General features: G+C 37.7%; 1 protein-coding gene across 1 annotated transcript in view; it reads right to left on the reverse strand.

The window, feature by feature from the left end:
• Positions 1-24,577, reverse strand: part of LOC308634411 (uncharacterized protein) — a gene marked incomplete at both ends in the record, with an annotated part of 79,099 nt that overhangs the window by 48,664 nt on the left and 5,858 nt on the right. Inside the window, 6 exons of the mRNA XM_081268237.1 lie at positions 13,469-13,644; positions 14,743-14,884; positions 18,367-18,554; positions 20,607-20,748; positions 21,869-22,042; positions 23,645-23,805. Of these exons, the coding sequence (XP_081124363.1) occupies positions 13,469-13,644; positions 14,743-14,884; positions 18,367-18,554; positions 20,607-20,748; positions 21,869-22,042; positions 23,645-23,805 (983 nt within the window). The remainder of the gene's footprint in view (positions 1-13,468; positions 13,645-14,742; positions 14,885-18,366; positions 18,555-20,606; positions 20,749-21,868; positions 22,043-23,644; positions 23,806-24,577) is intronic.

Below are 24,577 nucleotides of genomic sequence, written 5' to 3' on the forward strand. Positions count from 1 at the left end.
TAAACAAGATTTCAAGTTTAAATGTGGACCCTAGAAATTTGTACCCATTTACAATTGATTTTACATATTTCATAACTCTTAAAGACATCACCAATTGTTGATGCTTAAAAAGAAAAATAAAAGCTTTCATTGTGAAAAAAAAATATATTTTTAAAAAGTTCTTTGTGTGATCAAAGTTGACATTAGCATTATTTATAACATACCATTTCAAGATAAAGGAAATTCTTGTTGAATCCGGGTTTGCATTTCACTGGGGTTTGGACATTTAGCAGATGTCCATCAGTATTGACTATACATCTCTCCCAAGCTGCAAGGGAATAGGAGCCAATTCCCTAGTTACTATGAACCTCTTATTAATAGCTTCTTGTTTATCAGCTCAGGGGATTGCAGTTCACTGATCAGAGGATGCAGTGTTGTGGTTTGGCCAAGTGTGCTTAGTTCAGGGCTCTGAAATGCCACTGTTTGTTGTGGGTCATTAAGTATCTATACCCCTCTAATAGGTCCTTTTCACAGTAGTAAAGATCCTGATGACTGTCTGTGAGTGCGGGAAATTAGGTTGTGGAGTTTCCACAGAAGGTCTGTGATAAAGAAGCATTCTCCAGGTTGGCACCACTCTCTGAGGTACTGCAATAAAGAGTCTCCAATAGTTCATCTGGACTCTAGTTTCCACAGCCCCAGGTTGTGTATTCCAGATGTTGATTTCCTCTGCCTACTAAGTCTGATAGAATATACCACAAGTATCCTGTCACTTGCCAGTTGTGATTATGGTTCAGGCTGTGCACCTCTTTATAAGGCTTATATCAGTCCCTTTCTGCAGCATAGCCTCTGGCAATTTCCCACTAGGATTCTATGTCACTGGATAGCCAGGCAGCTTCCCTCTAGTTTGGCTCTGTAATTATGGGGACTGTCCCTAATCCTCCCTAGGTGAATCTGCTTTCTTTCTTCAGGGCCAAAGATGCTTCACTGTTGTCTGAGTTAAGCAAGCAAGAAGATGATGCACAGAGCTTAACATCCTTGCCTGGGTAGCAGATGCTGAGCAGGGTTAGGTACACTTTCGTGGCACAGGAACCCACCAGCCTGTTCATTCCCACTGTTCACAGTAAGGGGGATCCATAAATTTTTGGCTAATAGTGGTACTTCTAGAAGTTGTTTCTGAACAGATTCTTAAGAAGTCCCACTGCCAGGGACTTCCCTTTGATTTGATTCACAGCTGTCTGAATGTGGGAAGATTTAAAGGGGTAACTGGTTGGCTGAGAGCTCCACAAGATGACTGAAGTTTCCTGGCTCAGCTTTCTTTTCACAATTTGGTTTTGAAGTTGTTTTTGCTGCTTGAAGTAGCCTTCTATTGCTATTTCACTTTAAATTTTGTCTGTTTTTCCAAAAGTTTTTAAGTGAATGAGCTTAAGATGATGTCTGTTCTCCCCTACTTTCTCTCTCTGTTGCCCCACCCCGCTTCTCATCCATAGGTTTGGTTCTGGGTTAGGGAAATTTGAGTTTGTTTTCTACTCTGTTAATCTATCTTCTAGCCTATCCAGGTCTCAGGCTTGTAATACTGAGCCCTAAAGAGAACATTCAGCATTTGGTGTTTTGCGATAGGCTAACTTCACTTAGCATTATATTCTCCAACTCCATCCATTTACCTGCAAATGCCATGATATTATTCTCTTTTATTGTTGAGTAATATCCATTGTGTGTATATATACCACATTTATTTTATCCATTCATCTACTATGGGGAGCATGGGAGGATTAGATGAACTCTAGACAGGGCAAAGGGGTGGGAGGGGAAGGGGGGACATCAGGGTAGGGAAGACAATGGAATGAGATGGACATCATTACCCTAAGTATATGTATGAAGACACAAATGGTATGAATATACTTTGTATACAACCACAGATATGAAAAATTGTACTCTATATGAATTATAATGCATTCTGCCTTCATATATAACAAATTAGATTTAAAAAGATATTGGGTTCTAGAGCATTTATTTTTTCACCCACCTCTTCATTCTGCCTCTTCTTTCACTGCCTTCTTCTGTGTTGTGAGGAGACCAGGACTTGTTGCCTAGCTTGCTTTTGCCATCTTCCAGCACCCTTTATGAGTTCTTATTTTTACCTTATCAGCTCAAATCCTGGAAGAAATTGACCGTGACATTGGCAGACACCACATCCTATGCAAGCAGGACACAAAGCTATGTCCTACACAAAGCTGTTTTGTATGAGATCCAGAGATACGTAGACCTCCTCCCAACCATCCCGCCCCATGCAGTGGCCTGTGACATTAAATTCAGAAACTACTACGTTCCCAAGGTAAGATTATTTCTCCCACATTGTACTTCAGTGCTCTTGAAGTCCCCAACTTTGTAGTATGGCCCCAATCCTTGCCAACACAAGATGAGAGAAGTACAAAACTCATCCATGCAGCACCCTGATGGACTCAGTGCTGGGCCAGACTAGGCCATGAGGCTCCCTAACTGTTCCTGACATCCAGCAGGGTGAACTCTCCCCATTTCTTCTGCTCCTTCAAGTTTGTTTTGTCTACTCTCCAAACAAATTTTAGAATCAGTTTGTTAGTTTCCTAAAACTCTCTCCTGGGCTATTGTTCAGCATGTCATTAAATCTACAGACCAATTTTGAAAGAATTGACATGTTAAATATTTTTGTTCATGAATCTGTAGATATAGATAGGTAACTAATATTTCAAATGCTAATATAAATTGTACCATTTAAATAATGCCTTTTCAATTTTGTTTTTTCTTGGCATATGGACACATACTTTTTATTTTAATTGACTTTATATCTAGAATTCTTAAATGTAGTCATCATGGATAACAACTTGTTTAAATGAATTTGAAATTTTTATGTACATTATCCTGCTATTTAGGTTAGTGTTGTGGGGCAGGTTGCTCAGAAAACACACCAAGTCCCAGTTTTATCCAAATTGAAGAGTCTTTGTTTAGCAGGCTGGCTGGAGACTGCTCCCCACAGGACCCATAACTGTCTCTGCAAGGAACAGCCCTGAGCCTGAGCACTTTAGGATATTTAAAGGCAAAACCACATCCAGGTTGATGTAGCTGAAGCAAGAAGTTACAGAAGCTTGAATTGGGCAGTTAGTGAGACAGTGCAATGGGTACATTAGTATTTCCCATGGGACTTTCCAGGTTGGCAGAGCAGCAAACAAGCAGAGGGAAGTGGGTCAAAATGACCCTAGATCACTACAAGTTAGAAAATGGTTACTAATGTCCAATCAATCTCTGACAAGATTCATTGCCAAAGAAAAATGGGAAACGAAGAGAACAATTTTACATTGTATAAGAATTGCTATTTTGTGTTTCTGAGTATCTTAAGCTAGGTAACTATTAATGGGTACAGAGGTGGGGCTTTCCCATGGGAGAAGCATTTCTTACATGATATGGAGACTCAGGGTAAATGGAGTCTGTTTGGTCATTGCCCATATAGCCTGACCCATAACAGTTAGCACTTGTTTTATTTACTATTTTCCAAATCTAGTGAAATTAATTCTCTTTATTACATTATTGTACTGGCTGGGATTTCCAGAACAGTTTTGAACAGAAGTGGTGTGTTGAACTTATTTTTTTTGTGTGTGTATCTAGTAGGGGGTGAAGTTTAACATGACACTATTAAGTGTAATGTTTTATGTACATTTTGGCAGATATTCTTTATTAGATGAGGAATGTTTGCTTTGTCTTGTTTTTGTTTGGTGTTTTCTTAAAATATGTAATTTTGTTTGTCACAGGTGTACAATTTTATCAAATGGATTCTCTGCATCTGTTGACCATATATTGTCATATGCTTTGGTCTCCCTTTCTCATACATATTATTAAGTACACACATAGCAGGATTTGATATTCTACAGGTTGTTAAGGACATCTGTGTTTATATTTGTGATAGATTATTTTCCAGGTTTGCTTCTTGAAACTTCCTTGTCATATTTCTGATACCAAAGAAATTTGGGGTCATAAGGGAGGGGGTTCACATTCCCTACTTTTGGACTACTTTTATTGCCTTTCCATCCTCTTTCTCCTCTTTTTGTGGCCTCTTAGTTGTATATTTGAAATGCCTAATAATATTTGCCTAAGTAAAGTTATATAAAAATACTGCCATTTCAGGAGGTGTTCATCTTCTTCCAGGAAAGAGTTATTCCCTCCACTTCTAGGTAGTAAGAATGCTTTAACACCTCCAAGCCCAGACTCAGAATTTTTCACAACATAGTTAAAAATTGACTGCAGCCACCAACCAAACTCTGATGTTCCCCTCATTCTGCAATCTTAGAACCACTTGAAAAGAAGAGCCCCCCCACCCACATTTCTAAAATAGGAGAAACAAATATTGGGAAAATGTAAAATATTCATTTGGTTTTTGCTATATTTTTATTATCTCAGAAAGATCTTATAAACAATATCCTGGACATTTCAAAAGCCAACAGAGGCCCATTTTAAAGTAGAATCCTATACAAGATATATGAAAACTGAAGTGATCGAATATTGAGTAGGGGCAGACTCGAGCATCCAAGCTTGATGATCAAAAGCTATTGGGGGCACTTTAGCAAGGTTGTAGCCATTGGCATTAAACTCATGCATTTTATTACCTGGTTGCATACCTGGAAATACACTGCTCTTCTTTGAACAAGGGTTTCTTATCTATAGATCATAATGTTTGGACTAAGTAAATTTCAACATTTCCCCTAGCTCCATGACTTCTTTACAACTTGGTTTATCCACGTCTGTTTATTGCAGGGCACAACCATAATAACATCACTGACATCTGTGCTGCATGATAGCAAAGAATTCCCCAACCCTGAGAAGTTTTACCCTGGCCATTTCCTGGATAAGAGTGGCAAATTCAAAAAAAGTAAGTACTTCATACCTTTCTCAACGGGTAATAGAAATTTATTTCCATTGGTACTTCGGGGGTCAAGACATCTTCATGGGATCAGTTAAAGTTGCACAGTGCTTATTTAGTGGCTGGTAGAAATGATCTTTATACACAATCAGAGCAACACTCCCAGTGCCCATGCACTGTGCAAGACCATGCTACAACATTGTTACTGGGTCTGATTACTAGGGCTTAAGGAAAATTGACCTAGTTCTTCCAAAGTAAGAAAGTTACAGAGAGGGAAGATTGAGTCATGCCACAAAATACAACACTGCCCTCCCAGAACTCTTCTTAGAAGATTAGATTCACCTGCACTTCCTCATCTGCCCTGTGAAATGTATCTAACCCCACAGCTTTGTTGAGTGTCTTCCATGTAGTGCCTCTGCTGAGCTCTGGACATTGTAAGTATCCACAGCGCCACCAAAAGAGTCCCACACCCCAGTTAGCCAAGCAGATGAATAAACAGATTGTTGTAATCCAATATGACTAATCCTGTGGGAGAGAGAAGAAAGGATTGACTGTTCATGATGGCAGAGGGAGAAAATATCTCCTGCCTGTTCTCTCATACCAAATGGTGAGGCACAAAATGGACTGAGTGACATTCAAATAGAAGAAAGGACATTTGAGCTACCTCATAAGAGGCAAAGAAACAGGACTGAAGACAGGCAGGCATTTTAACAAAGACAATGAACCATAGGAGCAGAATATTTGCACTTGATCAAGAATTCCAGAGCCTCTGACTGGTAGATGAGGGTCAGAAAACCTTGGGAGTGGGGTACATTAATCTTTAAGGACACTGAAGCACCTTCATCTTCCTACATCTAGATCCTCCTTGGGATATGGGGCCTTCCACACCTAAAGTGTGTGCTGAGTCTCTGGCATACAATTGCCTAAATTTATTCTTTGGCTCTTTAGACTTGCTTTTAAGTAAGGCACTATAGATACTAATATGACAAAATCTAAGTGTTGCCATAATGGAACTCATGTTTTAGCAGACTAGAAAAATAAAGAATAATGATTCAAATAATCTGTGCTTCATTGCTGATTGAAGCCAAAGAGAATGAGAATCTATAGCCTGGAAGAACCACAAAGAGTGTAACAGAAAAATGACATTTGATCTAGGATCTGAGAGAAGTATGAAGTGCATCCTAGTCAAAAGGAATAACATATAATAAAGCTTGAAACTGCATAGTATGTTTAAGGCTGATGGAACTAAACAGATCTGATGAATGGAAGGAAAGATCATGATGGCACATCAGACTGGGAACAAGGAATGCAAGTAATGTACGTGTGTTTCTGGGAGAAGATTGATGGAAACGTGAAGTGTCAAAACAATGATTTTAATGTGAACATGGTTAATAAAGTTCTTGGAAGAAAGCTGATGCTCAATAAATATTGGTTGAATGAAAAGTGCTGGAAAAATATTAGGTGGGTATCCGAGGTGTTCATCCTTAGGTCTGTCTAATCATCCAGCCTTTTTATTTGCTACTCATCTGCAGTCATTCATCCAATCATTCATCAAATAGTTACTCGACATTCTTCTTGTTCTAGTTAGAAATATACTGTTCAAGGAGTATTTTCCTTCTCTCTCTCTTTCTCTCTCTGGGTTATTTTCATGAAAATGGAGGTGTGCAGGAGAAGGTCTGGCCTGCAGAGAAATGTTTTTATTCCTGACCACCATTTTACAAAACTTTCACCTGAAATCTCTGATTGACACAAAGGATCTTGATACCACCCCAGTTGTGAATGAATGTATTTCTGTGAAGAAGAACACTGTACCTATCATTCTGCTGTGTTGTCACCACTCACCCACCCCCTCCTCTATCAGGCATGCCTTCTCTGACCTCTGCTCATCACATATTTCTTTGAAGTCCAGTAAACATCCAACCCCCATTGGACAAACTTCCATTTTCAAAAAAATAAAATAAAATAAATGATACCTCTTCATATAATGTAATATTTGCATTAGACACTGTTTATTTTAATTTGCTTGTGAGTTATTACTGTGATTTCTCTATTAAAGCAAGGTAAATCTGGGAGAAATTACATGAAGTGAAATAAGTCAGGCACAGCAAGATAAAAACCACATGATTTCACTTGTATATGTAATATTTTTAAAAAATATTTTACTTTTTAGGTGTAGATGGACACAACACAATGCCTTTATTTATTTATTTATTTATTTATTTATTTATTTTAATGTGGTGCTGAGGATCGAGCCTGGGTCCCACCCGTGCTAGGCGAGCATTCTACTGATGAGCCACAATCCCAGCCGCTATATATAATATTAAAAAGTCAAACTTTTAGAGTAATGATAAGCAATGGTTACCAGAACTTGGGAAGGGATGACAGTGAAAGTGGATGGGGAAAGAGAAGTCAGTTAAAGGTACAAAGATTGGGGTAGACAAGAGGAGTGAGTTCTAATAATCTAATAAAGAACACGGTGATTACATGTAACAATTATGGACTGCATATTTTAAAATTACTAAAAGAAGAGATATTAAATGTCCTCCCCACAAAAAAAGGGCAAGTATTTGAGAAAATGGCCACATTAATTAGCCTGATTTAATCCTCCTTCCATGTATACATGTACCACAGTATCACAATAATCCCATAAATACGTACGGGAACTACATGTCAACTAAAAAACATAAGAAATGGAGTAAAATTAGAAGTGCAAATGAAAATTACATTGTATTCCTTCTTAATCCTCTTAATTGGTAAATGAAAATATATTAATTAATTGTTTATAAAAGTATAGAACAACAGGCAGCCTTAAGTCCTGATGGAAGGTCAATTTCTCAATGCTGCCAACTCTAAAATTTATAATCTTACCTTTACCACCACTTTCCCATCATTTAACTTCTGATTCCTCTCACCCTGCTTTTGGCACTCTGCTCCTTTTCTTTCTTGCTTTCTTTTTTCTTTTTTTTTATTTACTTACTAGTCATCATTACTACCCTAACAAATTACCACAAATATAACAACTAACTCAATACAAATTAGAAATCTTATAGTTTCGGGGTTCAAAGATCTAATGGGATAAGAAGATTCTGTCAGCTGGGATGGTTCCTTTTGGAGACTCCAAAGCAGAATCCATTTTTTTATCTTATTCAACTTGCAGAGGCTGCAAGGATCCCCTGGATTGTAAGTCCTTTCTCATGTCAATCCAACCTCAGTCATCATATCTGCTCCTTCCTCATCTCTTGTCATCTTTCTTTTATAAAGATCTTGGGATTATATTTATTAGATCCACCTGGATCATTCAGTAGAATCTGTCCATCTCATGATCCTTGACATAATCACATCTGCAATGTCAGTTTTATCTTATTGTGGGAGGCCATCCTCGCACATGATTTGAGTTACCTCCCTGGCTGGGTGAGAGGCACTTAAACACAGTGTGTCTGAGCCTTCCCCACCCTTTCTCAGGTCTGAGGGCTTGTCTGTGCAGAGGCGTGCCTGGCCACTGACCTGAAGACCCAATCGTCGCCCTTGATCTTGGGATGCTCTCCCCCCTTAACCTTCATTGGATGGGATTTTCCCTGGAAATTTTTGTTCCCCAATAAAAGCCCACTCCCTGGCGTGCTCTCCCTCGGAGCTGGTATTAAAGGTAATGAGAGTCTGTCTCTTTAATTTAAAACTCACTAGCAATTTCTTATGAACTGAACCTTCTTTCATGAAGCCCGAGCTGGACGCATGGCAGATCTTATAAAGTTAAAAAAATTCATGGGTTTCAAGGATCATATATTCAGCCTATGACATTATTATTATATCCAATTACTATCCAAATGACTGAGACAAGGCTTTGTTAAGTATCTTGTTCAAAATCACATAGGCAGAGACAGGAGGTGAGCCCGAACCAACCGGCTAGAAAATATAGATTTCTAATCAATTGCTTTTAACTTTTATTGGGCTCTTTATCTTAAAGGGTTATTGGAAAATAATTGATATACATTTAATATTTGTTAATGTTAAATAAAGAAAGAAGATATTTCCAGATTTCAAAAGGAAAAAAAAAAAGCCTGTTTCATATGAAGGATCAAGATTCAGGAGGAAATACAACTTTCCAAAAGGTGTACAGCACACTAGAATTCACTAAAGATAAGGCTTAAGGACTATAAGAAAAACTAATTACAATCCAGAAACCTATGTCCAGACAACTCTCAGCTAAATAATGACATATCATAAAATTGATTTCCTGTTTTTCAGAGATAACCAAAATGATGAGAGATAGATAATAGAAAGGCACTTATTACAGGAACTGTCTCTTTCAAATGACTATGGAAACTGAGAAGTCCCACAGTAGAACATATGCAGTCTGGAGAACCAAGGATAAAGGTGCTGTAACTCAGTCCAAGTCCAAAGACATGAGCACTGACAGAGCTGATGGAGTGATATTCCATCTGAGGTCAAACACCTATGAAATTGAGGATAACTGATGCAAGTCTAAAAATCCATGTCTGGAAGACCTGGAGTTCTATTGTCCAAGGGTAGGAGAAGGTGTTCCTGCTCGAGATGAGAAGGTCAACAGGAATTTGCCTTTCCTCTGCTTTTTTGTTGTCTCCAAACCCTCAGTCTATGGGATGGTACCCATGCATGTTGGTCGAGGGGAAATCGTCCTTATTAAGTTCACTGATTCAAATGGCCCTTCCTTCTGAAAACACCCTCACAAACATACCCAGAAATCGTGCCTTACCAGGTACCTGGGTTTCCCTTAATCCAGCCAAGTGGACACCCAGAATTAACCATAACATCTCCCATGCACCTTTTTTTTTGGGCGGTTGGGGGTATGTGTTCTGCCAAAAAGAGCAAATTAAGACAAAAGAAAAGCCAAATACACACAAAGGAAGTCCAAGAAGAAGACCAAGGGAAAACCTCAGACAAACTAAAAGGTTGGGCTCATAAGAGGAGAGCTGAGCTCCAGGCCTCCAGACCTATATGAGCCCTCAGAAGCTTGGAGAGCTTTCTATTATTATTTTTTAAGTCACATGATTTTTTATGCTTTCATAATGCATTAATATTGGGGTTCATTTTGACATAATCATGCATGGAATGTAATTTGCTCCACTTCAGTTCCCAAGTACTTCCCCTTTCCTTCCCATCCCCCCTCCCCAGTTCCCCTTCTTCTACTCTATGGGTGGGTCTTCCTCCTATTAATTCATAGTTTTTTTTTCTTAATTAGTGCTTTATAGATATACAGAAGCGTGAAATTCACTGTGACATAGTCATATATTTACAGGCCATACTTTGCTCAATTTCATTCAGTTCCTCCCTTTTCCCATCCTTCCTCCTCTTTCTCCCTTAAATCCCTTCTTCTGCTCCACTGCTCTCCAAAAGATAAAACTGGTAGATGATGTGTCAGTAGACTATGTAATGGATTTGATTGTGTCACTGTTGATTTTCACAATTCAGAGGGTTTAGAGTTGAATTGATGATAATTATCTAGACTCTTCTAGGCCTTTCCTACATCTAGGGAAAATTATTTCTTAAGTTGTAAAAGAAAAAGAAGAGAAATCACCATAAACATCAGAGCAGGAATCAGGGGAAGAAAATATTAATTATAACTTAAGGGGACCTCAAATTCCAAGGAAGTTTTTTTTTAAATGAGCATAATCCTCCCTCCTTCTCTCCCCATCCCCCTCCCTCACTCCCTCTCATACAGACATGCCTACTACCTCAACTCAACCTCTCACACATCTGCATGTGCACATACTATGCACACACACATGCTTTTATTGCCCCATTATGCAGAACTGTGTTCTCCATGAAATCACATGTGTCTCCTTCCATGTTCACATTTCCTTTTGTGGTGGCAATGGGAGAATCCTCATGAGGAACATGGTATTCAGCTGGAGTAGAATATCCATGCCTAGAGCACTAGAGCATGGTGAGGGTTCAGTGTGACTGGAGAACAGAAACTCTTTTTTGGGGGGGGAGGTTCTGGGGACTGAAGTCAGGGGCACTCAACCACTGAACCACATCCCCAGCCCTAGTTTCTATTTTATTTAGAGACATGATTTCACTGAGTTCTTTAGTGCCTCACATTTGCTGAGGCTGGCTTTGAACTCACTATCCTCCTGCCTCAGCCTCACCAACCTCTGGCATTACAGGTGTGTACCACCACACCCAACCCAGAAACTCCATCTTTGAAAGAAGGGTCAGAGGTCTGAGTCTTCCCTTAGGTGGTGAGATCCGTGTTGGCTGGGAGCAAACTGGGGATGCAAGTACTCTTCATGGGAGTCTGTTGTACTGCAGTATTTCAATTTTGTATTCTTATCCATGAAAACAATAATTAAACATAAGTCTCTTTGATCACCAGATTTTTTAAAAAAATGTTTGAAAGTGGTACTGAATTAGAAAATTATTAATTTCACAATCAAATTTATAAATATACAGATATAGAAAATTTGGGTTGATCTGATGAACAAAAATCTTCAAAAACTGAAACTACAGAAAATGTCTATGCCTCATATCAGATATAACATGATCACATGTTTGTCTGGAGTTCTTCAAATATTGCTTCACATTGTACATCAAATAATGTCATGATAATCTGAGGCTCAGGATAACTTTACTTTTGTTTAGTCAAGAGTATGTGTTTAAGAAGCATGTTTAGGAGTGGATCAATGTAGTCAGTGATTACAATTATTTAAACCAGAACTCTGGTGTTAAGACTCTTGAACTTTAGGCCTACACTTAATAGTATATATTGACTTTCATACTAACCTTCAGGATTCAACTGAAGTCAAGATATTTATCTTTCCTATTTGACGTTCTCTAAACTCCATTTTTTTCTTGTATCCCTGAGAATCTGGCAAAAATTCCTTTCAAGTTCTAAATTTTCTTTTTTTTATTGGTTGTTCAAAACATTACAAAGCTCTTGACATATCATATTTCATACATTAGATTCAAGTGGGTTATGAACTCCCATTTTTACCCCAAATACAGATTGCAGAATCACATCGGTTACACATCCACATTTTTACATAATGCCCTATTAGTAACTGTTGTATTCTGCTACCTTTCCTATGTGACATTTTATAGTCAACATTTCCAGCTTTTACATCCTGATTTCAAATTCACAATCACTTCCAGGGTAAAATCACATAAAATATCAGATTTCCCCATGTAGCTATTCCAATCACTCTGTTATATTATTCCTACAAAGCTTTACATTTGTCAAAAAAAAATGTTAATTTACATATGTGTGTATATGTTTGTATGCATGTGCATGTGTAGTCACTGAGGGAACAAAACATGGACAGAAATACAGAAACATAGATAAAGATATTATTTCTAGAAATTTCTGATCATTGCAATGAAATATTGTTTTCAGATGATAGAATTTTCTACTTCAAAAATTCATGAAATGAAACCAAAAATTACTAAATCTACCAAAGGATTAGATCCTCATGATTTACAACAACATAGTCCTTAGGTACATGCATAATAGAAAAGTAAACACTTATATAATACTTAATGCACTATGTTTCACCATCTCTGAAGTAAAGGCTCATATACACTATTGTGCAGCCATTTACTATCTTGGAAACCACCCTGATTAAGTACAGGAATAAATATATATGTGCACATAGCATTTTTACGTTAACAGTTCAAAAATAATCTAAATATCACATAACTATATAGATTTGAATAGGGAAATAATTTTGGCAATTATGGAATATCCAAATAATATGACATTATGAGTTACATTTATTCATACTGCCTGTAAAAATATCTATAACAGTATATAAATGTCATCTCCAAATCCTAGCTACCTTAAACATGCACATATGTAAGTATTCCTCTGTGTGTTCAAATATCACCAAATATACATATTCCCTTCTCATTTGCCTTAATTTGTCTAGGTCTATTTGTCCATGTGCATGAGAGGGTAGTGTTTAACCATTAGAGGGAAAAAGAAAAGGTATCCTTGGACAAACTGGCAAATTCAGATTTTACTTCATGTTATTTGTTCCCTCTGACTGGAACGATCTTTCCATGTTTCCTCCCTGTATGCATACACATACATATACCTGTACATACATGAATAAACATGTACAACACACACATGTACATGTACACACATAATTATAATTTAATAACCATGGAAAAAGACAAAAGCATATTGAACAAACTGTCAAGAAATCATTCCCCTAGAGAGTTACATAGAAGTGAGAAATGCATAAATTCTGCATTTTCTTTTAAATATTTTTTAAATCATAGAATAATTTCTTTTTGTTAATTTTTACTAAAATAAACTATTTAATTTATAATTTTCTTTCTATTTGGTATACACAGAAGATGCACTCTAGCTTATCATCTCAGAACTGTATTACAACAAGAATTTTATTAGATTTTCAACAGTGAGGTTTCTCTTATGCAGGAAGTTTGAACTGAATTTTGAAGGGTGGGGAAAATTAGAAGACACAGAGCTCATGGATGGTATTCCTCCTGTTAGGGCTACAGAATGATTGACACACCAGCAGTTGGGCGGGGGGGGGGGTGACTTGTTCAGATGAGGCTGTAGGGTTTCTTTCAGAAATTTGGCAACCTTCCCTTTCTTCAGACTGGAATGAAACAGAGTTCATAGGAGGGTGGTATAGAGCCTAGCCCAATTGTACTTGGGGTGGTATCAATGTCTTTTGGATCAATCAGAGGTTTCAAGGTAAAATGCTGTAAAATGCTGGTCAGGATTAAAAACAGTTCCATGCGGGCCAGGCCCTCTCCAACACAAACTCTTTTTCCTAAAAATGACACACAAATCAATTATTAATTCTATTTCTCAGTTATCACACGAGGAGGCTTAAATAATACAGAATTAATGAATATATTAATCAATGAATAATTAATGCTTGGCTTCTATTCATCCACAAACCTGGTTTCTCTTCTTCCCTTTCTTCCTTTCCTTATGTCTATCTGTTTCCTGGAAACTGGCTTCTAGGGACAGTATTAAGCCAGGACCCAATTCCTTAGAATTCGTACAACTGGGTGTTAAAGAGCTTAGAGTACTTAGTGCTTCAGTCCCACTCTCCCACTTCTGACTTCTGGCAGTGACTGTATTTATTCATCTACCAATACACCCATTTGCAGTTTAAGCATCCACTGTATCTTGGCTAAATGTCTATTTAGTTTCCAGGGACACCCTCCTTCCCTTGCACCTTCCAACCTGGGATGGAAACATCTTCTTGCTGATGCTAGTCCCTAATAGCACACTTGGCCACTTCCCTTGTCCTGTACACGCCTCCCAAAACAGCCTCCTCATTAGACCCTTCAACTAATATTTTTGAGTTTTTGCCACCTGTTTCCTACAAAGACCCTTACAAATTAAGCAAAATACTCAAATGTTATTTCCTGAAAAAAAAAAATTTCCCTTGCCCTCTAAATGCTCTTCCCCTGCCTCAAAAAGACCAGTCAGGAGCTCATCTCACTATGCTCTCACAGCAGCCTCTAGCATAGCATTGGTCACACTGCAGCTTCATTGCCTGTGAATTAATCTTCCTCTCTCTTGGAGGGAAGATCTGTTTCTTATTCACTTTCGTATCCCTGGATCTCAGTGTGGGATTGCTACACATAAGGTGCTCAGTAATGTTATTGATTAAACTGACTTCTCAAGGTAACTGAGAAAATTCTTGGTAGAACTGGACTTCTAGGAGCTCTTCAGAATCTCTGCAGGGTCAGGAAGCAGAATCAATGGGCAGAGCCTCCAACCAATGAGAAAAACCTAACAACCTGAACATGCCTCTGGCCTCATAGAAATGGAAATTCATGCAAGCCAGAGACAGAGAAGTCTCCCTTCTCCTCACTTGACCCCTGATGCACACATGAAAATAGAGCTTGCTTGCCTGCTGAGAAAGCCATGAAGTGGTCACTCTTCTTAAAGTTGCCACTTTCATCCAGAAAGTGGCCAGGGTCAAACTTCTGTGGGTTGGGAAACTCTTTTTCATCATACAGAAGAGAGGTCAGAGACACCATTATTTCTGTGCCCTTTCAGAAAGAGAAACACATGAATTAGTTTATAAATGAATCATGAAACTTGAAAACAATTAGAAATCCCTCACCTAATCTTCTTATAGATCTTGTAGATGAGGGAGGGGAGTGGGAGGCACAAAAAGGAGAATTTATTTGCTCCATGTCACATAACAAATGAACAGCCAAGCCCAACAGGTCTTAACCATGTAATGCCTGGTCCAGGGCCCTGTCCACTGCCTGCAAGGCCATCCTCAGCAGGGTGTAGTCTGATACAGCATTTCCTGTGCAGAAGATCAAGGAAACTCCCTGAAGTACATTGCTCTAGACAAATAAATTGCAATATTGTCTAACAGAGCTGATGTCACTGAAAATCCCGCTTATTTTCTTGAGAACTGACTTGAAGTCTTCTTCGAACCTCAGTAGCTTGAATGTCCATATTCTTGAAAAACATTTAATTTCCCATCAAGATGAGAAACTGGTAAGGATGCTGTGATGGTTTACATATGAGGCATCACAAAAGTTCACGTGTAAGGCAATGCAAGAAAGTATAGAGGTGAAATGAGTGGGTTATGAGAACATTAACCTAATCAGTACATGGATTAACTGGGTGATAACTAGGCAGGTAAGGTATGGCTGAAGGAGGAGGGTCATTGAGGGAATGCTGCTGGAATATATATTTTTCCCTGATCTGCTGATCTTAATCTCACTTTCTGCTTCCTGTCAAGTTCCGAGATGCCCTCCTCCATCACACCCTTCTGCCTTAATGTTCTGCCTCACCTCGGGAAAAGAGCAATAAAAACGACCACATATAGACTGAGACCTCTGAAACCATGAGTCCCCAAATAAACTTTTCCTCCTCTAAAATTGTTCTTGTCAGGTCTTTTCTCAGAGTAGCAAAACAGCTGACTAAAACAGATGTCCTCCTGTTGGTATGTTCTTTTAATTGAATTGCGGCATATTCTTTTAGAAAGGAGAGAGAATTTCCAACTTCTACATTCAGTTTATTTTTCAGAGTCAGTGGAATCTTTGCCTCTATCTAATGAAGTTATGTTACCACATGTAAGTTGTCTAACATTTCAGTACTACATTTCCATCACTAGTAAAATGCAAACAACCCACCATAGTCTATTATAATTGACGTTTGGGAGGACATTGAACTTAGTGTCCTGCTAATGGAAGTGAGGGCTCTGCCACTGAGCTACACCCCCAGCCCAAAAAACTTTTTACATACATACTGCCACATGTGAAAGTGCTCAAGGAGAGAGATTTTATTACCATGATGATAATGATAAGTTTTCACAATATTTTGATATCTAAATGTAACCCATAAAGAAAAATGTCAATAAAAAAAGACCCCATGATATCCTAGAATTATCACACAAGAACATCTAAATAGATGGATATTATGAATGTGCCCAAGTATTTAAAGAATAATTATAAAGGAATAAATAGTAGCTATTATATCCCTATATAAAAGTAGATATGCTATTAAGTTCTATAAAGAAACAATAATAAGTAAATAAAAATTATAAAGTTGAAAAGAGCAGAAATTAAAATTTATTGGATAGTGTTAATATCAAGGAGACTGCAAAAGAATAAGTCAGCAAAGTTAAAGAAATGTTAATAGGGAAAAGTTGAGAGAATCCTATCAGATAATCTCTGATATAAATGCACATACCTACATATATTGTGGGGTGATCCCAAATGCAAAGGAACTGGTTTTACCTCTAGGGCAAGCACGGGGGGGGGGGGGGGGGGGGCCGATATTGGGTGACTATAATAATCAGTCTCACTGTCTTGAAGAACTAGTGACATGCTTCAGCTATGCTGTCCACACAGAAGCTGAAAAGAAAGGGGCTGAATCCCAGAAAAGAGAGGGCCAGACAAGAAGAGCCCTAAATTCTATATGTGAACTCTACAGAATATTGGGGTCACTCTCAAATTAGACACTTGTTGGCCAAACTCCAACATCTGGGGAGAAATAAATCACCTTCCTGCCCCACAAAATTACAGATTAACAGCTAATATAAAGACATTTTCAGGCAGACAAAACTATATCATTCTTTATCTTCAGCATTTAGAATTCAACAAATGTTATTCAACATTCTACAAGATAAAGAATATTGAAAATAAATACTTAGCATGAGAAATAGAGATTGTGCCACTGTTGTGGAAAGTGGGTGGATCACAATGTGACACATCCAGAAGAATATAGGCACTGCCATAAGCCAAGCAAAATCAGGCCTGTTATTAAATTGCTAAATTTAATAACATGGCAGCCATCTATGACCTGGATGAACACAGCATCACTAAAACGGAAGATAATTTTCAGTGGGTTGATGAATAAATGATCAATTGGGAAATGTTTATATGGCTAGACCAAACCACTTTTTCTGGGAATTTTGAATTTGAGGAAATGGTTGAGAAAAGTTTGAGCAAAAGGGATTAGAGTTTAAGGATAGATCTTTATTAAGATGTAAGAGATGTGAGTATGTTCAACTGCTGATAGAAAGGAGCCAGAAGAGAGGGAAAAGATGAAGATTAAGCAAGAAGGGGCTGGGGCTATAGCTCAGTTGGTAGAGTGCTTGCCTCACATGCACAAGGCCATAGGTTCAATCCCCAGCACCTCCCAAAAAAAAAAAGAAAAAAGAAAAAAGAAAATAAAAAAAAGAAGAGGCAAGAAGAAATTATTATTTAAGGAAGATCTTTTTAAAAAGTAAGGAGAAAGGGGCTATGCAGCAGTTTAAAAGGGTTTACTTTAGATAAAAGGGGATTTCTTTCACGGTGACAGACATGAAAGAGAATTGTGTGGATGCAGCTAAGTATGTGTATCTAGAGGAAGGGAATTGAGGGACTTCCTCCCAGTGCTCTGATTTCCTCTGTCAGGTGGAAGACCAAGTCACCTGGAATAAAGGAGCTGGTAGAGAGTTGGGGTTTTGAAGAAAGTTCAAGGTTGAAAGAGTCATTGTGGCACCTGGTGACCCAAGATGAGTAAAGTTATAAAACAGGGTTTCTGAGTACCTTTGAGACACATTCAGAATTGGTGAATATTATACCCATGTATTGTGGGTTCATGATTATAAGACCAACCTGCTGGGTTGCAGAGTCTTCTCTGGCAAACTGGGTTCAATAGTTCAAGTCAGGGAGGAAGAAGGAGATTATTGGATCAAGCTCTTTATAAATAAGTGAATCAGAAAGCAGGGAGGGAGGGAGGGAGATGGGAATATAAGACACGGGTTAATTGGCAAGAATAATAAAACATACCTGGGAGAGCAAGGAAGCAGATTGCACTAACAACCAGGCAGAGGGTGGAGCTATCAGTATACTGAGGTTGCTACCATTATTCTATTTAGAAAATGTGTCAACAAACAAGAAAGAAAAGAGCACATGGACAGAGGGTGAGATGCCTGAGTTCCCTTAGAAGTTTAGGAAATTCACATTGGAATCATTGACTGCCTAAGGTTCTTAAGGAGAAGCACAGATTAATTATCTCTTACCTTTGGAAAAATGTATTCTCTGAACTTAACGTCCTGAGTCACTGTATGAGGCAGGTTGATGGGAAGGAGGTTAATGTACCTCTGGATCTCATGCAGCACAGCATCCGTGTAGGGCATGCGGCTCCTGTCCTGCATGCAGGGGCTGCGGTCTCTTCCAATCACTCGTTCAATCTCTTCCTGGACTTTAGCTGGAGAGGAAGAAATGATAATTTATATGAAATGACAAAGACGTGAAATAACTTTTATGTGATTTATTAATCATTGTGGTGGAAGATAGGGAAATTATGGATCTTTACCTCCATAAGGGAAAAATAGAAGTTTTAACTTCCCGGGGAAATTAGATGTCAATTAATTACCTAAATACACATATAAAACATAATTGTCCAACAAAGTTCAGCTTTCAAACCAGATTCTCTATTTTGTGTAGACTCAAAGATCTGGAATCTTAAAAAGTCATTAAAAACCATGTAGTTTACCACTTTGTGTGTGCCAGCTTTTATTATAAATATTATTGTAAATTCCAAGAGGTTAAGAAGTACTCGGTGCAGTAAATGCTTAATAAAGAGAAGAACAGAATAAGATATTTGGTTGATTAAGCACAAGGGAACAGGAAGAAAATTAACATTTATTTAGAATGTAATATATGACAGACATACTGCACAATTCATTACAGTATAATTCCTCAAAATAGCACTGTGTGTTGGGTATTATTTTGTTTAGTCTAGAAAGAAACCTGGCCAGAGAAGTAAGTGTATTTCCTAAAGACACCCAGGTAATATGTGGTCTTTCCCATATCATCCCTGTGAAACAGATAAGAGACCCGGAACATGGATAGGTAGTGAGGAGGCTGAGGTTACACAGCTGCTCATAAGTACAATCAGAATGTTAAGCCACCACTATTAGAGTCTAAACCCATTTTCCAGAGTATCAATGCCATGTTACCACTTTGGTCAGGTTACATTTATCTACCACCTGGAGAATGCAACTTTGTAATGTAGCATGTGAAAATTCTGAACTTTGGTAGCTGTAAAGAAGAAAAAAGAAATTTCAGACAAGGAATTTCACTTTTTGATTTAGGGGCTGAAGTTTTATCTAGAAGAAAGGGGTCATATATATTGGTCAGGAACTACTTATAAAATCAAAATGGCATAGAATGGCACAGTAAGAGTTGTGATGGGAAGAAAGGAAAGGAAAACATACACAAACATGATGCAAAAGAAATCCAAATGGAAGTGATGGGGAAACATGACACAATAACATCTTGTGAAGTACACACAAGATTTAAAGGTTTGTAAAATAATACATACTGTTTCTGCTCATATTCAGCATAGGTTTTGCAAAAGCTCATGAGAGAATATATGTCATGTGAAAGAAACACAGGAGCACCATATCTCACAATGCACACTAGTAAAGGAAGATTAAGGTTTTGCTTTTATTTTCCCTATAAACAATGGGAGGGTAGAAGGACCTAAAACAAAGTGCTGATATCATGGAGGTAAGTCTCATGAGGTTTATTTCTACTGAATGTGTTGCAATGCATGAGATCAAAGTCATGATATAGCAATGAAGGAAATGTCCTCGTAGATGAGGATACAACACAAAAGAGGTGGGAAAATGAAAAAGTTGCATTTGCAAGAGAAGTTATGTTTGTGAGGAAATTTTTATTTTTCTAAAACGGCAAAGAAAGGGTTTTTTAAATTGGGGTACAATTATTTTTTAGTTGGAGAGTTAGCCTTTCTGATTGAGAAATATTGTAAGTCTCTTGAGCAAATCCCTACATTGTTAATGCATTTGAGTATAAATATCTTTTGACAAAGGTATATTTATCTGGACATGGAAGACACATCAAAAGAGATTTTTGCAGAGAAAGAAAGAGGCTATCTCTTCGGTTTGGGAGTTGGAGTTTTATCTAGAACAAAGGGGTCATATAAAGTGATCAGAAACTACTTATAGGATGTCCAGATCCTTTGACAAATGTTACTGCATCTGTCCCAAACCAAATCAAGGATTCTGCACCATAGCAAGAATAACAACCATGGCCCTTCTGATCTGTGTTGTTTAAACATGTCATTCTTTTTCCAGTGATCTAATTTCAATTGAATCCATCCAGTGGTAGGTAAAAGTACAAATGATGAAAGTATCTCTAGTACATTATCTATGCAGGTAAACGGTGGAACAGTTATCAGTGTTGTCTGCTAACACCACCTGGACTTCAATCTGCCTGTCATCTGTGCTCATACCTGAGACCTCAGGATGCTTCAACAGGAGCAAGAGTCCATATTTCATTGTGGTGCTTGTTGTCTCTGTTCCTGCACTAAACAGATCCCAGATGGTGATGATCAGGTTGTCCATGGTAAAGTCAGACTGTTTGTTATGTTTTTCCTAGAAATGATATGTGATAGTTTCTTGGTAAATAAAATATCTTCCAGGTAAAATAAAATAATTCAATATAACATAAGTATTTGGTAAATTAAGGCAGACATTAATGCTATAGCTGAAGGTGAAGTAAGAAGAATATTAGAATTCCTTTAAACTGTTAAAATAAAACCAGTTACAAACTTCTAAGTCCTCACTTTCCCACCCACTAGAGTAAATCAGTTACCCCGTAATATCTTGCAAACATAATTTTTATTATGTCATCCACTGCTACTCCCTGTCAGTTCTAGCGTCCACTGTCTGTTTCATCATGTCGAAATCTACCCTTCAGACCTCCAGTGATACACACTCCCCAACTTCATCACTATTCTCAATTTCATCAGTCATCATACCCACCACCATTCCTCAGTTAAAATCAAGTTAAATTTACCTCCTCAAAATTTCCACACACTTAACCACTACAATTATCATTCCTTGGAACTATTTTACCCTCCCTGTTAATCTAAGCCAGAGTTTCCTCAAAACCTACCTCAACTGTGAAGTCTCCTGCAATCTCTCCAAAGGTAAGCCTCCCCAGATTTCTATCTATTCCTGTGTTCAACTAATTGTTAGGCCTTCCATTCATGGATGGTTTCTTGTTTGTTTGTTTTGTTTTGTTTTTTGGTACTGGGGATTAAACCCAATGGTGTTTTACCACTGAGGTGCACCAAAAGCCTTTTTTATTTTTTAGTTTGAGACAGGATCTTGATAAATTGCTGAGGGCCTCACTAAGATGCTGAGGCTGCCTTGAACTTGTGAGCCTCCTGCCTCAGCCTCCCAAACTACTGGAATTTCAGGCATGCACCACTACCTCTGGCTCATGGAGGTTATTTTATGAACAGTGTCATTATCATCAGTCTTGAACGTGTGACTGTATGTGTATCAATTCATCCCCAAATAAAGAACAGCCTTTATCATGGTAAATACAAATCCTTTCATGTCATTTCACCACTGAGAATTTTAAAATATCGCAAGACACTCAATGATTTGCATTAACAGAAGGTTGCACAAGCAATGGAAAAACAAAGCTCATCTTTGAGTGACATTACCCACAAGCATGAGATATAAAGACAGAGTCACATTATACCTTTTCCATTTTAATCAGGAAATAGTCAATAAAGTCCTGAGGGTTATTGATGTCCAGAGATTCTTGATGCTCTTTTACTTTCTCCATAATAAACTTTTTTTGGTTAGCAATGTTTTTAAAGAACTCATTATGACTTCCTGGGAAATAATGTAAACTAGGGAAAAAATTATAGAGCTGAAAGAGGAAAAAAATCCTTCATTAACTCAAGAAACATTTATAAGCCCTTATTAGATGTCACCCACTTTGCTACCTGCTGAGTACAAATGAGTAAGACCCACTTCCTGCACTAAAACATACATGGAATTTAAAGGAGAGGATACAAATAAAATGTCTGTGGTTAACAAATGTACATAAATTTAGATTTCAGATGTAGCTCACTGGTTGTCTTGCCAAAGCTACTTTCAGAAATGCTTAATACCTCTGGGTGCTAAATGAAGGGGTAGGTTACTTGTTCTCTGAGATTTTTCCCAGGTAGAGCACATGATGACCTTATGAATCCACACAGAATTTCAGTTGCTAATGACTGTACAACACAATCTAATAGAATTTTTTGACATAGTAAGAAATACATTTTACATCATCAAGCTCTATACTTATAGATTTTTTTAAAAAAAGTTTCTCAAATGAATTTTCTAAAATGAATGACTCTAATACTGTATTTTTCTTTCTGTTCTACTTTACTTCGTGTTATAAATTTCATCTGAACCATTAAAGGAACTTTATATCTCACAAATAAGTTACAAATAATATCTTTATAAACATCATTTTAGCCATTTTGAAGTAGGGCAGAGGGATGAGGTAGGTATGGGCAATAAATTAGATAGAAAATTATTTTGTAACTGAAGGAAAACCTAAATCAACACTCTAGCTCCACATACTTATAATCAACTTTAAAAATTGTCAATTCTGGAGGTGATATCATTCATCTCCCACTACCCGATGGTTCCAAAACTGAAGCCACTTAATAGATTAAAACTGTTCTGTGAAAGTTGCCTTTTGCTCTTCTCCCCTGTTCAGTGTCTTAATGATTGAATGATTGACTAAAGGGGAATTGTAACAGCAATAATGGCTACATCATTTTGTCATATTTCACCCTGTCTTGAAAACTGTCCCTTGAAAAGTCGTTCTTTATCTATTCCCTTGCCCAGCATTATGATTTCTAAACAAAACCATCTTTAAGTGACTGACTGAACTGCTGGAGGCAACTATTGCAAGAAAAAGGAATAAGAAAAATACAGGTTTCAAGACCTTCTAATCAGTTCTCTTTCTTTAGTTTTTCAGAATCTGGAACATCTGATGGTCTTCAGATAACATCAATGCATGGGCTAAAGATTTGCTAATCCAGCTCTTTAAATAAAAGTGGAATATCATTTAACTTGCGGGGAAAATAAAGTGTCTGCCTAAAGAATTCTAAGGACTAGCCTAGGAGATGCAAGTTGGTTATTATCACAAAGATGTTCCAATAATAGAGAAAGGAAAACACCCCCAAGGGAGGGAGATGGTTAATGAACCTGCACGTGTGACTCGGCATGTAGCCTTCAAGTCTACAATCCCCTCTCTTGCTCAGGAAAGTCTTTTTGCACCAGAGTTCTCTATGATGAACTTCATTTTTAAGGTATCACAGCCTCCCACCTCCATCTTCTCAGGGTGGTATCCCTTGAATAAATCAGATTTCCTTCCCATCAACTCTTATCTCCCAAGTATTGGCTTTTAAGCAGTGAGCAGATGGACTTGGGTCCAATGATAATTTCACATTTAAGTAGAACTGGATCTTACCTGTATCCAGGGAGTGCTTACAAGTCGGAAATTTTCATGAAAATAATGAATCAAGGAATGAAATTTCTCATCACCATAGTCAAAACGATTCCGGAAAATGACAGAGACTATCACATTGCAGGGAACACAGGACAGAAGGAAGGTAGGATCACATGGAGATCCTAAAAACAATGGAAATTAGAAGTTGGTACACAATTCTCATATAAATCTTAAAAGTATTATTTAAAATAACTTGGAAGGGTGAACTTCCTAGACAGGCCATCATCACTACAAACTCCACATGCCTAAAAATCAATTCATTGTTTTTCCCCAAACAAAAGTGACTAATAAGCTCCAGATTGTTTAATTTCTATTCCCAAGTATCCGACTCCTTTCATTATTTTCCAAATGTTCTAACTCACAAAAAGGAAAATGCATGAAAATCATTTCATGTAGACACTTTCTCATGCTGCCTGTAGAAAACTGAGCAACCAAATAATAAAGAGTAAAGAGTAATAAGAAAGAGGAGAGAGGAGGCAGGGCTGGGGTTGTGGCTCAGTGGTAGACCACTTGCCTAGCACATGTGAGGTATTGGGTTTGATCCTCAGCACCACATTAAAATAAATAAATAAAACAAGGTATTATGTCCATCTACAACTAAAAAAAAAAAAAGAGTAAGGGAACTTGAAATTGTATTTAACACAACACTCCTTGGAAATCCAGGTATAATTTTCTTATAGAAGAGACAGTGATAAGAAATAAACGCAGTCATACTCAGATATTTGAAAAAATCCACTATAATTATGTAGTTTCCTACATAATAAAGAATACAACTTCTTTTTTTTTCTTTTTTGTACTAAGGAATTAAGCCAGGGGTGCTTAACCACTGAGCCACATCCCTAGCACTTTTTATTTTTTATTTTGAGACAGGGTCTCACTAAGTTGCATAGGGCC

This window comes from Spermophilus citellus (assembly GCF_964194105.1).
Source record: "Spermophilus citellus genome assembly, chromosome: 15".
NCBI lineage: Eukaryota > Metazoa > Chordata > Mammalia > Rodentia > Sciuridae > Spermophilus > Spermophilus citellus.